The following is a 16,119-nucleotide window of genomic DNA, read 5'->3' as shown; positions in this document are numbered from 1 at the left end:
ACACCTTGAATGCTGTATGGCTCAGACAGTGCAAAGATACATTGCAGGTAGCAGCAGCTACCTCCACAAGAAACTTAAGCCTCCATTGGTGAAACTGCACAAAGTGCAAAGATCTTAAAGTGCTTAATCTCTTTGCTGAAACTGGAAACAGAATTGTCAGTTATTATCCATGCTGCATGGGGGACACCCATTGATAATGAACCAGACTAGGATCACTGTTTGAGGAAATGAAATAAAGGCAGGAGCTTAATTCATTCCTAACTAGCTTTCACAGGATCATAACAGAGAAGAGTTGAGGTAAAAGTAGAACATTATGGGATCTCCCATGAAAGCTTCCATTAGTGTTGCTGAGACTTTACCTCTACCTTTACTAAGCAGGGATTGGTACATTTATGGAGTAGGCTCACTTTTCCGATGCAAAACTGAACTTGGAATAGGAAGGGAATTGCTCCCAGGACACAGCACATGGAAAAGACAGTGTAGGAAAAGGATACAACCCGCACTTCATGGAGAGCCCACTTCTGCTTCAGGAATTCAAGGAGGCTGGAGACCTTCCGATGTAGCTCCACGATCATCCTGTACGCAAGAGAAACAAAGCAAGGGAACAGAGAACAACTGTCAGCAGGAGCTCCAAGTCCTAGCCTCGATGCTAGAAGGGGAATTAAGGAATAAACTGGCATTCTGTAATGCCACCAGAAAGTACACTCCCAAGCTCTAAGAAACAAAACCAAAACAAAATCCAAAACATATGTTATCCCACAACTTTAAAATCTAGGTTAACTCACAACTGTGACAACTCACACATTCTAAAAGCCTGTCAGATACACCTGACTGCCATGATTCAAGAAACTAGTTTTTTCCAGATGGAAGAAGATAGGAAAAGATGGCAGGACTTAGCTGAACTGCAAAAGCACAGGCAAGGCACAAAGCTACCACATAAAGTATAGAAAGAAAGAGAAAAAGAGGCACAAAAGACTCTTAAACATTTACTTTTTGAAAGCATTTTACTAAATAAACCTAATGCAGAGGAGAGAATGGGTATTTTCATCATGATCTTTGGTCACTACACTGAAGTGCTGCATTTAAGACAACACTCAACATCACAGAGGCATTGTGTTTGCTGCCCCATATAAGTAGCAGGATGAACAGCCACTGATGACACTGAGCAGCTACACCAACGATGTTTTGCAAGGGAGAAGCTACCAACACCTTCCATGCTGCTTTAATCATTGGGTGCAGGTGAAATGTTCAGAGCCTTGGTGCAGGCACCTCTGACCACCGTCTGTCTTCCCTCCTCTCTATGGTACACTCAGTACAAATTCTAGTAGAACCAATGCTACTATCTCCATTTTACTTGCACTCTGCTCTGACATTAAGAGGCACAAAGTATACTCATCTCCAAAGCTAGTAGCTCCTTCATTACTCAAAAGTTACAAAGGACAATGGTAATCTAATTTTCCCATGTGATAACTCATGTCTACAAACCATGCACTCTGGATGGGCAAAGGCTTCAGACTAAGTACACTTAGGCCAACTGCATTACCAAAGACCAACTGCCCAACTGGCAAAGAGAACCATGAAGAAAGAGGAAGGGGCCAGGATGCTGCTCATCTATTTCCCAATTCTGAGCACCACAATCAGTTCTCCATTACCTAAGCCGTGGGTTCTGGGCAAGGCTCTGTACTCGAGCCCATGCATGGTTATTCCGTGGCTGCAGCTCCACAGGGACCTTGAGAGGAAGTCGTACTGGCTTTTGGTCCTCTTCATCACTCACACCTGAAGGAAGATGAAGCACAAAGGGTCAAAGCAAGGACAACTCAGTCACAACACTGTATGCTCAGTTACACAATACAGAAGATCAGACACCAGCATCACCTACAGACAACTCGGGCAGCTCAGCTTCACCAGTGGAGCCTGCTTCCTTAATTACCTTTTGTTCCAATATGTTCTTATCCTTGGACACTGCAGTGGTACTGGGGATTCCAGTTGAGCAAGCAGTGTCAAAAATCAGATGTCTGGAAACTATGAGCAAGTGCAGTATTTCAGACCTTTGAACAGCCTGATTCTACTTACTTGGGAACAAGGAAGAGGAAGGAAAAAAAAAAACCAAATGAAATCACACATAGCTGAATGGGAGAAGGTAAAAAAATTGAAAATGTTTAAATGCTAAACACTATACTGCTGCTCATTCACTGGCACAAGGGACTAACCTTCACATACAGTGAAAGCACAAGGTATAAAGCAGCAACTGGTCTCATGTGGGTATTTCCTTTTCATCTTAGCTAGTAAGAAAACTGGGTGGGTCCTGAAGTTACTGGGGTTCCATAAGCAATCAGGCCAAGACAGACAATACTGTGCCCAGGACAAACATGCAACCACCCAAATTTCCCTGCCAGTGATGGACACTCCAGAATAAGCCTGCTCACTTTCTACACTTCCAGCTATCTTCTAGAACACCCTCATGTTCCAGCATCTTTTACTCACCATCTGGATCACAGAGTTTCTTTAAAGCCCTGCACATGGGAGCTTTGATACGCAGGTTTCTGCCTTTGTAACGAACAGTCGTAGCCCTGGATACATGGAAAGAGAAGGAACCAGTAACAACAGTGTGTGAATATAGACCTATCCCTCTTAGGCCCTGTGCTCTTCAACATCTTCATATATGACTTGGATGCAGGACTGGAAGGGATACTAAACAAGTCTGTAGATGATACAAAACTGGGAGAAGCCGCTGACTCCCTCGAAGGCAGGGAGGCCCTGCAGAGAGAGCTTGACAAATGAGACGACTGGGCAATCACCAATGAAGTACAACAAGGGAAACTGCCAGATTCTGCACCTGGGATAGGGCAACCTTGGATGTATGGACAGACTGGGGAATGAGATGCTGGAGAGCACTGCTGCAGGAAGGGACCTGGGGGTCCTGGTCGATGGCCAGCTGGATCTGAGTCAGCAGTGCCCTGGAGCCAGGAGGGACGTCCCTGTCCTGGGGGCACCAGGCGCAGCATCGCTGGGCAGGCCAGGGAGGGGATTGCCCCACTCTGCTCTGCACTGGGGTGGCCTCACCTTGAGTACTGTGTGCAGTTCTGGTCATCACAATGTAAGAAAAATTTTAAACTATTAAGAGTGTCCAAAGGAGGGCAATGAAAATGGTGAAGGGCCTCAAGGGAAAGTTGTATGAAGAGCAGTTGAGGGCACTTGGTTGGTTCAGCCTGGAGAAAAGGAGAGTGAGGGGAGACCTCCTTGCAGTTACGATTTCCTTGTGAAAGGGAGATAAGGGGCAGACACTGATTTCTTCTCTGTGCTGGTGACCAGTGACAGGACCCAAGAGAATGGCCTGAAGTTTTGTCAGGCCAGGTTGAGGTCAGATATTAGAAAAGGCTTCTTCCCTCAGAGTACTTGGGCACTGGAACAGGCTCCCCAGGGAAGTGGTCACAGCACCCAGTCTGACAGAGATCAAGAAGCATTAGGACAATGCTCTCAGGCACAGCGTAACTCTTGGGGATGGTGCCGTGGCAGGGCCAGGAGTCGGACTTGATGATCCTTGTCACTTCCAACTCAGCTTATTCTGTGATTCTGTGATCAGGGGCACAGAGCCAAACACCATCATAGCTACGGGAACGAACACAGAAATATAAGGGTCTGCAGTGCAGGTTCACAGAGCACTCAGTCTTTCCTACCACCTTACTTTTTATTGTGGAAGTGCTACTCTTGTGACTCTCCTCTTCCAGACTTTCATTAAATACTTGGTTGTCCACTGAGGGAGGGACTTCTGTTTTGTAAGTGGACCAGGATTATGTTACTTTGGTTGAAGAGTACACTCACAGACAGCTTCATAAAAGACAACTGGTTTTGCTTTAGTCTTCCCTTTATACTCATGACTGTTAATGAGTAAGAGAAAGAGTCTGAAGTTTTTGCAGAGTCTTGCATCTGGAAATATGATCACCTTATCTGGTGCAGACATGAGGTCTAAGAGCTTGTGCAGAAACCTGAACAAAGTAACTTTTTACAGTATGACTTCACTGGTTTAGCTTCAGTATCACTTTAGCAGTTTCAAAGATCCGTAAAAGTAATTTTTGTTTTCACCCAGTGAAACTACTTCATCCCATCAGTCCTGTTTTGATTTTAGGGACTCAAAAGGCAGGCACTGAGCCCAATCAAATTACCAGTGGCAGTACTACTACCTAATACTTGAAGCACTAAGGATCAGCTAGCATAGAAGCAGCAGGATTGAACACAAGTCCTTGTAGTAAAATGAAATAAATTACAGAAAATATTCTTCTGCCTTAAATAAAACATCATGCAGGAAGAGCAGTTGTCTACAGTGCTAAGAGGAAAATTTGCAAAAAGGCAGCAGAAGTGAAGCGAGACCTGAGAAGATGGAGCTGGTGGGGTGAGCAACTCAAAGTTTAGTTACTCAACTGTGAACTTATATAGATTTGGAATATCCCTGGGCTGGAAGGGCAGATTTCCTTTCAACTTAATTCTTGGAAACAATTGCTTGAAGACAGTTGGTCCCACCAAGTCCAACAGTGTAAAGTCTCTGTCAGTCTCTGCCAGTGTAAAGACTCTTAGAGAAGGACACAGAAACCCCTGTGGGTATCTAAGCAATAAGTTAAGGTAAGGACAAAAGGTAAAACGTCCTCCTGGGCACCTCAGCCTTAGCATAAGGCTCCATATCCTCTTGTATGTATCCTTATATTAAAGTATAGATATGATTTTATCAGAAAATCAGCATTTTGTACAATGATCCTCTTCCCTATTTGTAATTTGTTATTTGTAATTTGTTTTAATACAGCAAATTCTTTTGACTACTTGTGCAAGCTGAGACTCTCCTCCTTGATTTTAGCTGATGCAATTCTTTATTATCCAATGTGCCCTTGAAGCATGTGAGTGAAGAGTCAGAAATAGCATTATTATTATCATCATCATAATTATTACCTTGACAGTACAACAGTGCAAGTAAGAAGGGGTTTGGGGAGAGAAACATATTTTTTATATTAACTGATATGACTATATAAACCAATCAAGTTTTGTGGAAATTGTTTCCTCACATGAGTGGAAGTTGACTGAAACAAGGGCCTGGCTGCTCAGAAGTCCCAGAACGTTTGATCTGCCTAAAACAGCTGAGCTAACTGATCTAAGTAAAAGAAGAAAGGTGCTGTTGTTCATTTTTCGTATTTCCTATTTCTGCTCAAGAGCCCAGCTAGTTGGTCATAAAGCATTTATTGTTGAGTCAAGCTTCCTGGTAGTTGTTCCTGCTCAATTTGTCTGCCACCTGTGCAGGTGGACCTTGGGCTGCAGGTACCCACCATCTGTTACTGTAGAGCAGCTTATAAATGAACATGGATCAGCTTTACAAACTCCTGACTGCATCTATATTTAAAGGACAGAAAGATGAGAAAAAAAACCCCCACCCAACCAAAACCTAAGCCAATAGCCAGAAAAGAAGTGTGAAAAATGTAAGTATATTATGGAAAAGATATTATTTGAAAAAACAAACAAAACACTAGGAGGAAAATCACATTGGAGGAAACCGAACAACTGCAAACCCTGCTGATATCTCTAAGGAGAAGCAGGGACTACTGCATTCCCTGAGCATGATGGGAAATGGCACAGCTCAGAAGCCAGCAAGCAAAGTACCCCATTCAGTAAATGAAGAAACACAGAGCACACATCAATGCAACAAAACATTAAAAGACTTTCCATGCAAGTGTTCACCCTGCCACTACAGCACTCTTCCACAACTACAGCAATCAATGCTATTTTCATGGTTCCCTCACACATGCTTTAGAATATCCCAGCTCCCCCCATTCAGGTGTTCTGCTTCCCCTAATTCCCTCTTCCATTAAGTATGATTAGCTTCAAGCAATCTAGGACAGAGTCTAAAGAATAACTTATTATCAAACGAATATAAAAGTAGATCTATTTAGACACTGTAATTTTCTAAATGAAATCCACAGCTGGGAGGCTAGAAAAAGACTCTTTCTACAAATTTAAGGGGAAAACACAGTAAAGGAGTCAGTCCACAACAGAACTACTCTTAGCTTCAAAATACCTATTTCCTTCTGCTACCTAGATCCTGGATGTCTCCAAATGCAGAAAAGGATAAGTCTTAAAAACAGTCACTCTACTGACTATGCATTCAGAATTACCAGTCTGACTTGACACCAAGAGCATAACCTGCCTACTTAAAATGCTTTGCTTTACACATTATTTTTTTCAGTATGAACTGCTATTTTATGATCAAGACTTTAGAGAGTTACAGATTCCCCCTCAGCATGCCAAAGAGCTTTCCCAAGGAACTGCAAGGCAGCGAAGAATCACTTCTATCCCACGTAAAGTACATTCAGAACCTGAACCAGACAGAGCATTTAATGCCTGTTAATGGTTTCTGTCTTTCTGAACTCGTGCTATAAAGAGCCCCTCAGGCTGGGGGGTAAAACCACATACAGTACCAGACAACAAAGAGTGCTCTGCTTAACTGGTGCATAGTCACAATATTTCTTGAATTAGGTGTTTCTTGTGGTTTGGGTTTTTTTTTTTTATCTTGCCCAAAATTCCTACATATTTACAAAGAGATCAATAAAATATTTGTATTCATTCATATGTAGTTTTTTATTAAATGTAAAGAGTGTTGCAAAACCTAAGTTAAATAAAAATGTTTCCCTCCTAAAAATATAACAAAACAAAAAAGCTTCAGTTTGTTTAAATTAGTTATTGAGCAGTTCTGCTATACCACCATAAACCTTTTTTTCTCGTTATACATCCTAATCACAGAATACAATTACATAATAAATGTGTAGTAAAATTAAAATGCTGTAATAAAAACCTTAGCACAAAGGACTGGACAGAGAGTGGTCCTATCTCTCAGCAGCTGGAGCAGGCCAGTGTTGACCTGAATATGCTGAACTGCTCAGAACAGTTACAGAAGCTGACAGAGTAATTCTTAGCTCCCCCTTGCATTTATAAAGATGCAAACTTTGATCTATTTTCTGCAAGATTCCCCAACTCCTGTACTACTGGCTGTTGTCTAGTCTGATTTGCCTGTTAATGACATTCTGAAGACAAGTACATGGATGTGTAACAGCAAATAGCCTTAACTCCAACCGCCAAACAGGGATATGTCACACAGAGACTTTGCCAGTACTTGCCAGAGCCACCTGATTGGAGATCTCAGGCACTCCTTAGTATCCATGACCTGGGTAATAAGCTCAACTAGGAAGTTTTTAATTATGGTTTTCTTATGAGTCCCTCACAGGGTCATTTGTTTTTCCATACTCCATGAAATTAGTACAGAAACCAGAGATGCAAAACAACCGCTGGATTAGAGCATGTAACTCCAGGGTCTGGAGTGGTGCTGCAAATAAATTGCCAGGTAGCTCCTCACAACCTTATCCTTTCTTGACTTTTCTTACCAATTAAATGAGGAGAATGTTTACCTAAGGAGCAGATCATCAGAATAACACATGCTCACATTCCCCATTTTTAATCACTTTGGATTCACTTTCTTTCATAGCTTTCCTCAGTGACAAGCCTTACAAAGTGCACTGCATTCAGAAGAGGAGAGTCACACTTGAAAGCAACACGTTAGGAACTGGAGAAAGAACTGATTACAAATAGAGAAGAGGATCATGGAATTGTACCATCACTGAGCAAGATGGGAAGTTGAACCAACCAAGGTATATGCAATGTGCTTGCTTCTGGGAGCTATGAGGCTGCCCTGCATGTGCAGGTGGTGCAGACATCCAGGTGGTAATGAAGACACAGTTTGCTCTTCTTCAACTGATGAGGTTCACCACCAAATGGGGTACAGGATGGAGGAGAAAAAGGGAAGCAAAGATGGGTCTCCCATATGTAGACAAAAAGCCTATGCAAAAACAACTAATTCTGAACTGGTTAAAGTTATGTACACTCTAATTTTAGTGTAGAAGATTAGCATTAATACTTTCAAATGCAAAGACTCCTGTTCCCAAAATGGTTGGTTACAAGACTGGCTTTTATGGAATAAATACCTAGACTTCACAGAAATCACTAACCCTCATTAACAATTAATTAGAAGAACAAAGGCCTGAATCATGCAAAGTGATAGACCGATGCTACAGCTCACTAAACGTCATCAGACTCATTTGTTATGCTTTAGGTTGTTTGGATGACCTGTTATTAGATAGGCTCTCTAGTCTAGCACAGAGTGACTAAACCAATTGCTGATATTCTGAACTATAGAGATATTCAGGAAACTACAGATGAAGGCTCATCCCAGGCTCACTTTAACTGGTAACTCAAATTTAAAGAAGTAATTTGCTTTAAGAATAATTCTGTTAAACATACTGGTCATATTTTCCTAATTGTACAAAACCCAAACCAAATGGGAATTTCTCTTCCAATTTAAAACCTTGCAGTTAACAGAAGAATGAACAAGTGATTCAAGCATCACATTCAAGACCAGCAACACAAGCACACCATACAAACAGCATCTCTCAGGAGAGGAAAGGTTGTTCAGCTCCTAAGAAACTGATCTGGAAACTCCATTTGAGAACACAAGAAAGGTACAACACCAAGTATCCATATTATGCAAGGTAAAGTCAAAAGACTGCAGCCACTGAGGGGGCAAACTCCTGGTCCTGTCTACAGTCAAGTTTACTTCATCAATAACTTGTCTGCTACGGTAAACACCCTAAAAGCAAGAATGCAAAAGGTAAAAATGGACCTGTACCAGACAGAAAAGAATGCTTTTTCAAATCACTTCTAAAGAAGGGACTAAGGACAAATCAGTGCCTCCTAAGTAATCACATGCCTTTTCCTTTGAAAGAGATTTCACTTTAAAACACATAAATTCTAAAAGCTGAACTACTTTGGAAGAATTTATGCACAAATACATCAGGTATGCCCTCATTTATAGTAATATGCAACTTCTAACCCCTCCTGCATTCTAGGAGTACCTCGACTCATAGACTGAGCCCGCAAATCCCACAACACTCTCTTGAAGTGAAAGAGAACACTCGTTCTTAATGTCAAGGAGATGCAGAAGTGACTGGAGGGCTGAAGCCTCCAGCGTGCTGAAGGGTCACTTCACGTCTGAAAGTCAGGACACGTGAGCCCTGCTGAGGCAGGATGGTTTGGAGATGAACCCTCACTGCAGGAAGGACACTGAGGGGCTGGAGTGCATCCAGAGAACAGAATAGAGCTGGGGAAGGGTTTGGAGCACAAGTCTGATGAAGAGCAGGTGAGGGAGCTGGGAAAGGGGCTCAGCCTGGAGCAAAGGAGGCTCAGGGGGGACCGTGTGGCTCTGCACAAGTCCCTGACAGGAGGGGGCAGCCGGAGGGGGGTCAGGCTCTGCTCCCTGGGAACAAGGGACAGGATAAGAGGAAACAGGCTCAAGTTGCATCAGGGGAGGTTTCGACTGGATATTCGGAAAATTTCTGCACTGAAGTGTGGTCAGGAAGTGGAACAGGCTGCCCAGGCAGTGGTGGAGTGACCATCCTGGAAGAGATTTAAAAGACCTATGGATGTGGCACTTGGGGACAGGAGTTAGCAGTGGCAGGGCTGAGGTAATGGTTGGACTTGATGATCTTGGATTCCAACCTAAATAATTCTATGATTTCCCTGAGTGAATCCACATAGCTAAGTGCTGTAGCTTCTGTAAAGAATTCTCATTTAATTATTTTATTAAACTTCACCCATCATTTCTTACTATTAATTAATGGCTTCATGGAAAAGGGGAGAAAAATCCTAATATAAAACAAAGAATGGAAAACATCAAACTTCAGCTCTCAAAACTTCAGAAATGACCCAGACTTTGGATGATCAATACAACAGTCAAGTGGCTGAACAACGCAGTTGTGTGAGTTTCAGGAGTAAGTTCTTACTTACCCAGCTTGAATGAGCTCATTGAGTTTAGCAGCGTTCTTGTCATCCATACCTTTTCGGGAAATGAGATAACACAGTGAATTAGGATTTACAGTGCTAAACCCACGGCCTTTTCTGTGTCCTGCTGGGCTTTCAAATCTATTACATTTTATTCTCACATAGGATTAACATGCTTACATGTGCTATAACATACCTCCTCTGGGAAGTTTGTGTTTTCATAACATGCAAGCTTTACATGATTCTTGCCACAAAAATTACTTTATACATGTGGATTAAATGACCCTAGTTTAGGTACTACAGCCATCTTTGATGGCTTTTAATCTGACACTGAGGTATTAAAAAGTAAAGCTTCTTCTTCCTGCTCAATCTCTGTTGCTAAGGCAGCAAGGCAGAATGAACAGCATCCTAGTGCTTAACACAACAAAAAAGTAAATAAAAATAATAAAAATGCACATGCAGCCTTCACTTTTTTCTATGCATTATAGAGCACATTTTTAAATGGACATTTGGTAACTTGATTTATATGACAGTTAGGCCCAGATCTATTTACTGAACAAGTAACCTCCCTGTGGCAATGCTAAAAGTATTTCTGGAGTGCTCTTGTGTCTCAATAGCTCTTAGTAAGTCTTCTCCATTTCTGTGACTGTGAATACCACAAGAGAAAAAAAGGGGGTGGGGGGGAGGGAGGAAGAAACTGCTTTCCACAGCTAAAGAGCAGACCTGTCATAAATGGGTGTAGAGTCTTGCACCTTGAGTACATTTAATCTTGAAGACAAGAATTTTCCAAGTGACAGTGGGTAAAGGACGTAACCAAGTCCCAAAGTTGTAAAAAGACAGAATACAGAGGCTGCAGGCATTGCCATGGTGACTGTGTGAAACCTTACTCCCAGTGACAGCAAGAAGGGTCTGCTTGTAAAACAAGATGTGGGTACAGGAAAGAAACACTAATACTGATTTCTGATGACAGGGCAATGTGCCTTGCTTCTGCACCTGCTTTGTCATCAAACACTTCAAAATTGCTTCTCCAAGCTGAGCACTGCTTCTCCAATTAACACACTGGAGATCTTTAAACAAATAGAATAAAGTCAGTATGAACATTCACAAGAGTCTCATTCATTACCTGTTACAACAGCAACCCCAGGTAAGGGAATAACATAGCAAAAACACCCTTCCAAAATTCCACAATCCTTTTAAGAATTGTACATGTTCACTCATGAATGCTTTTGTGTCCATTTCACTTTACCACTACTATGACTTCACAAAGAAGTGAAAGTATTTTGATGGTTTTCTATGTCTCACAAATGAAACAAAACAGGTAGAAGATGCACTATGGTGTAATACTGACTGTACAAAAAGTCTGGGGACAAATGAAAACTACATGGATAAAAAGGTGTAGGTACACAGACTGGCACATGCAGGGCATGTTCCTCTGCCCACTCTCCAAGCCAGTCATGTCAGAGCTCTCTCTGGTCTGGAAGTCATGAAGACCATGGGAACCATGTCCTGGGGTTCCATCCCCTCGGTGTGGACAGTAGGGTAAGGCAGGGATCCTCTCTCTACTCAGGTGAGACTCCACCTGCAGCTCTGGGGGTCCCAGAATATGAAGTACTTAAAGAAGGCTTAAAAGAAAGACAAGGACAGACTTTTCAGCAGGGCCTGGAGGGACAGGACAAGGGGTGATGGTTCTAAACCACAGGAGGGGAGATTTAAGCTACCAATAATGAAAACATTTTTTATTACAAGTGTGGGGAAGCCCTGGCCAGAGAAGCTGTGGCTGCCCCATCCCTGGAAGTGTTCAAGGCCAGGCTGGATGGGGGTCAGAGCTACCTGGTCTAGTGGAAAGTATTCCTGCCCATGGCAGGGCCTTGGGACAAGATGGTCTTTAAGGTCCCTTCCAACCCAAACCATTCTGTAGTTCTGTGAGCCTAAGCTCAGGTATGCTGCTAATGCAATTAATCAACCTCCAGCAAACAGCACAGCGCTGTTGTGGCACATACTCCTCTACCTACACTCACTGATACAGACAAAACTGGACTCTGGTGCTGACAAGGTCAGAACCCACCTTGCTTAGCCAGTGAAGTTATTTCCAGTTATGATTTGTGCTTTTTCATCTTCAGGGTGCAGTGAGAACAACTTAGAGAAAGACACCACCCCAGATTTTGACTGCATAGGTACAAATAATTGTGGGTGTAAAGGGTATCATTTACACACTTAATTGCTTAGGTTTCAATAGCAACAAAACAGATCATCTAAGCTTTGTGTATGTTTACCTATTTATTGTTTACCTATATTTACCTATCACCTGTGGGATATACATGCACTGCATTCTGCAGACAGATAAAACGAAAGAAATCTATCGAAGTGGACTAATGCAACAGACTGCGGAGGTCTGTAAAAATAAAAATACATTTAATGAAGAAATAACACCATAGATTACAGCATTAGTCAAGAACTCAAAAGTGCAACTGAACTAGACACTGCAAACTTCAAGGGTAGTAACTTCTGATTCCATCATGTAAAAATAATCTGGAGTCATTCATACTCACATCCCCCGATCTTTTTCCTTAGTTCCCCATAGCAGATTAAGCCATACAGCTCCAGGGAAGATTTTTTCAGCCCTTGAGAAAACACTAGAAAGCAGAAAAGGTTTCAGTGAGATGCAGGTTGCAGATACTCACATGCAGCTACACTGCATATACTCATTTCAACACTGAAAAGGAGAGGATTTGTATTTTCAATGATGAGACAAATCAGATTGAAAGCAAAACTAAGTTCTGGTTCAACATTATAATGGGATTGGTTCACCAACTTCCTTTTCATGGCATTTTTTATATTACAGGAAAACAAAGCAGCTTCCATAGAATTTACACAAATATGCAACTGCTCAATATGTAAAATAAAGCGAATTCATAATAAAGCTATCTCTAGTATCAACTGTTTACAAATTCTAAGGGAAATTTCCAGATGCCCCCAAGCAAATGCACACAGAACTCCTTTATATGAAAATTCAGAGGTAGGTCTGGATTTTCCAGAAGACAGAGAACATTTTCTGTGCACACAAATACACTGTAAGAGATCTGATGCAAATTCTAGATTCTAGATTTTTACACAAAGAATTGCTGATATTTTATTCAACTTTGCAAGGGGTTTTTTTGTCCTTTCTCATCAACACACATGACACGGACATTACTGCTAATAGATCTAAAGATCTATGACAGCAAGGAGAGTCTTGTGATTCACTAATCAGGTGAAAATATTTATTCTTGTCTATTCTTCAAAACTCTAGTTCTCTTTGATCTCAAAATCCAAGCACACATATTTCTACCAATACTAAAGCTAATCAAACTACTACACTGATTGTTAAATTCCATCAGACAATGAGATTCTAGACCACACATATATAGATACGTAACTTTTTGTTATCCAAAAAACACATTTAACTTCTTCTGTGACATCTTTTTATTTAAAAAATTCTTCCATAAAATGTGTTTGCTGCAACACTGGTTTTTAAATAAAATACTAATGGCTTCAGCTTAAAGTGCTGCCTTGTTTTGAAAAAACGAACTCACAAATACACCTTTATGCCAGGTGGTTTAGATACTCAAGTCCTCCTTTAGGTAACCTAAGCTCAGGAACAGACAAATTCATAAAGAGATTGTATCATACAGTAGCTTTGCATTCCTTCAGCTTCTTTCTAGCCATATCCATTTCCCCTTAATGAGTTACTCTTAATAACTCATTATTTTTAATTTTTAATGAGGTTTAACAAGACCAAGTGCTGGGTCCTGCACTTTGGTCACAACACCCTGCAGCATTACAGGCTGGGGACAGAGTGGCTGAACAGTGGCCAAGCAGAAAGGAACCCAGGGGTGCTGGTTGACAGCTGACTAAACATGAGCCAGCAGTGTGTCCACATGGCCAAGAAGGCCAATGGCACCTGGCCTGGAGCAGGAATAGCGTGGCCAACAGGACCAGGACAGTGACTCTTCCCCTGTACTCGGCACTGGTTGGGCCACACCTCAAGTGCTGTGTCCAGTTCTGGGCCCCTCAATTTAGGAAGGACGTTGAGATGTTCAAATGTGTTCAGAAAAGGGCTACAAGGCTGATGAAGGGTCTGGAGCACAAGTCCTGTGAGGAGCAGCTGAGGGAGCTGGCTGGGATTGTTTAGCCTGGAGAGAAGGAGGCTCAGGGGAGACCATATCACTCTCTAAACTCCCTGACAGGAGGGTGCAGCCAGGCGGGGGTCAATCTCTTCTCTGAGGCAATCAGGCACAGAATGAGATGACACAGCCCTACTGCTGGGTCAGGGAAGTCTAGGATGGACATTAGGAAGAAGTTCTTCACAGAAAGAGTAATTGAGCATTGGAGTGGGCTGCCCAGGGAAGTGGAGGAGTCACCATCTCTGGAGGTGTTCAAGAAAAGACTGGATGTGGCACTGGGTGCCATGGCCTAGTTGACAAAGGTGGTGATAGGTCGGACTCTATGATCTCAAAGGTCTTTTCCATCCTAGATGATTTCTGTGATAAAGAGACTGTATTGTGCACTAGTTTTGCATTCCTTTAACTTCTTTCCACATCCACTTCTCCCTGATGATTTATTTTTAACTTGAGAGGCTCTGGCCACAAACTGTGTTGGTGAATTTACTATTCAAACTCTTGCTGATATTTTAGAGTTCTTCAGAAAACCAAAAAATTCAACCACCACAAACTGCCATGATTTATGCATCTTAGAATACCCCATCAGAAGGACCAGAAAACTCTGGAGACTATTAATCAACAAGCTAATGTGAGAACTGACATTTTTGACACCTTAAAATCAAAAGAACTGAATCTTAGTAAATTCTGGTCACTCTGAAATACATTTCTTTAGCCTGTTATTCAGATTAGGCTACCCACAGACTAACTTGAAGCCTCTCTCCCCATTCCTAATTAGTATGGATTTGATAAAAATCCATTTTCAATTATCATATGTTACTATTACTGTTACAAGACACCACCAGCAGTTATCTGACTTCCCAATTTCTTTTTCATTAAACCAGTTGCAGAAGGAGGGAAAAGAATGGGAAGGGGAATACGGCACTGGGAAAGCTAAGTTATTGAACCAATAGTACAAATTCGAACTTCTTTAAAGTGGGAGCAAATATGTCACCATTTACACTTGTATTGCACTGTTTATTTATTTCTACCTTCCCCCAAGAATTGCCAAGTGGTGCTGGGTCACTTGAAGTTTGCTTGATGAAGCCATGCCTGACTAACGTTTAGGCAGTTCTCCTTGAAGGTGTGTTCCCGAGAACACAAAAACATTTCCTTGAACCTGGCTTTTCCCCTGTATTAACAGCAGGACCTACATTTATTATGGTGTGGTGAATTCACAGAATAGTAGTGATACAAATACCAGCTTTTGAAAAGTATTTTTCATGAAACACGAACCTTGGTAGGGCTATGCTAACAAAACTAAGAAGTGAGACAAGGTGGACTCCCCACTCCTGAAGGTCTCCACAGCCAGGCTGGACAGGGCATTAAGCAACCTGGTCTAGTGAAAGGTGTCCTTGCCCATAGCAGGGGATGGAATGGGATGGTCTTTGAGGTCCCTTGTAACCCAAACCATCCTGTGGTTCTACGACTACGTTCAGTATTTATTTCCTCCTCAGTATTTATTTCCTCACCTCTAAAAGGCAGGACTCCAACCCTTGCACCAAGCCCACTTTGGTGCATACTAACCATTGTCAAAGTCAATGTACTTGGAGATCTTGTGCCAGGTGCGGTAGTAGAAGTGCCGGACCTGCTCCTTGTTCTTCACCATGCTTGCTGGTTTGCCTTTTTTCTTGTATTTCAGGGCAATGTTGTTCTGGATAGCTTCAAAGTCCTTCCCATGCTGAAGAAAAAATAAAGCAAATTGAAATACTCAAACCCAAACTTGGATCTTGTCATAATTCAAGTCAAACAATGTCAGGGACTTTGGAATTCTTTGTGGGAAATTGGATTTCAATGGCCATAAACAGAACACTGGTTTCCTTTGCTTTATATAAAATGCAATATAGATGCCAAATTAATTACTTTCCAATTTCTTTACCTGTTTCAAAATAAAAACAGTAAGTTGCTAGCAAATTAGAAAAAAACCACCCATCTGTACCTACAACTGTGTTAAGTAGCAGAACTAAAAACACTGATTTTCTCCCTCAGCATTCTTTACTTTTCTCTGCATTTCCCCCACCATTTCTCACTAGAGTGAATGAAAAACATATTATATTTA

At 41.8% G+C, this 16,119-nt stretch overlaps 1 protein-coding gene across 2 annotated transcripts in view; it reads right to left on the bottom strand.

Annotated features, from left to right (window-relative positions):
• Positions 1-16,119, bottom strand: part of CRAMP1 (cramped chromatin regulator homolog 1) — a 52,917-nt gene that overhangs the window by 23,710 nt on the left and 13,088 nt on the right. For both annotated transcript variants that reach the window (XM_082292352.1, XM_082292353.1), the window contains exons 4-9: positions 15,588-15,741; positions 12,414-12,497; positions 9,871-9,919; positions 2,485-2,570; positions 1,653-1,776; positions 495-576 (exon numbers count right to left, since the gene is read on the bottom strand). In XM_082292352.1, the coding sequence (XP_082148478.1) occupies positions 495-576; positions 1,653-1,776; positions 2,485-2,570; positions 9,871-9,919; positions 12,414-12,497; positions 15,588-15,741 (579 nt within the window). The remainder of the gene's footprint in view (positions 1-494; positions 577-1,652; positions 1,777-2,484; positions 2,571-9,870; positions 9,920-12,413; positions 12,498-15,587; positions 15,742-16,119) is intronic.

This window comes from Coloeus monedula (assembly GCF_965178545.1).
Source record: "Coloeus monedula genome assembly, chromosome: 16".
Lineage (NCBI taxonomy): Eukaryota > Metazoa > Chordata > Aves > Passeriformes > Corvidae > Coloeus > Coloeus monedula.
Note: the sequence above shows the minus strand (reverse complement) of the source record. Positions and strands in the feature narration are given on the sequence as shown.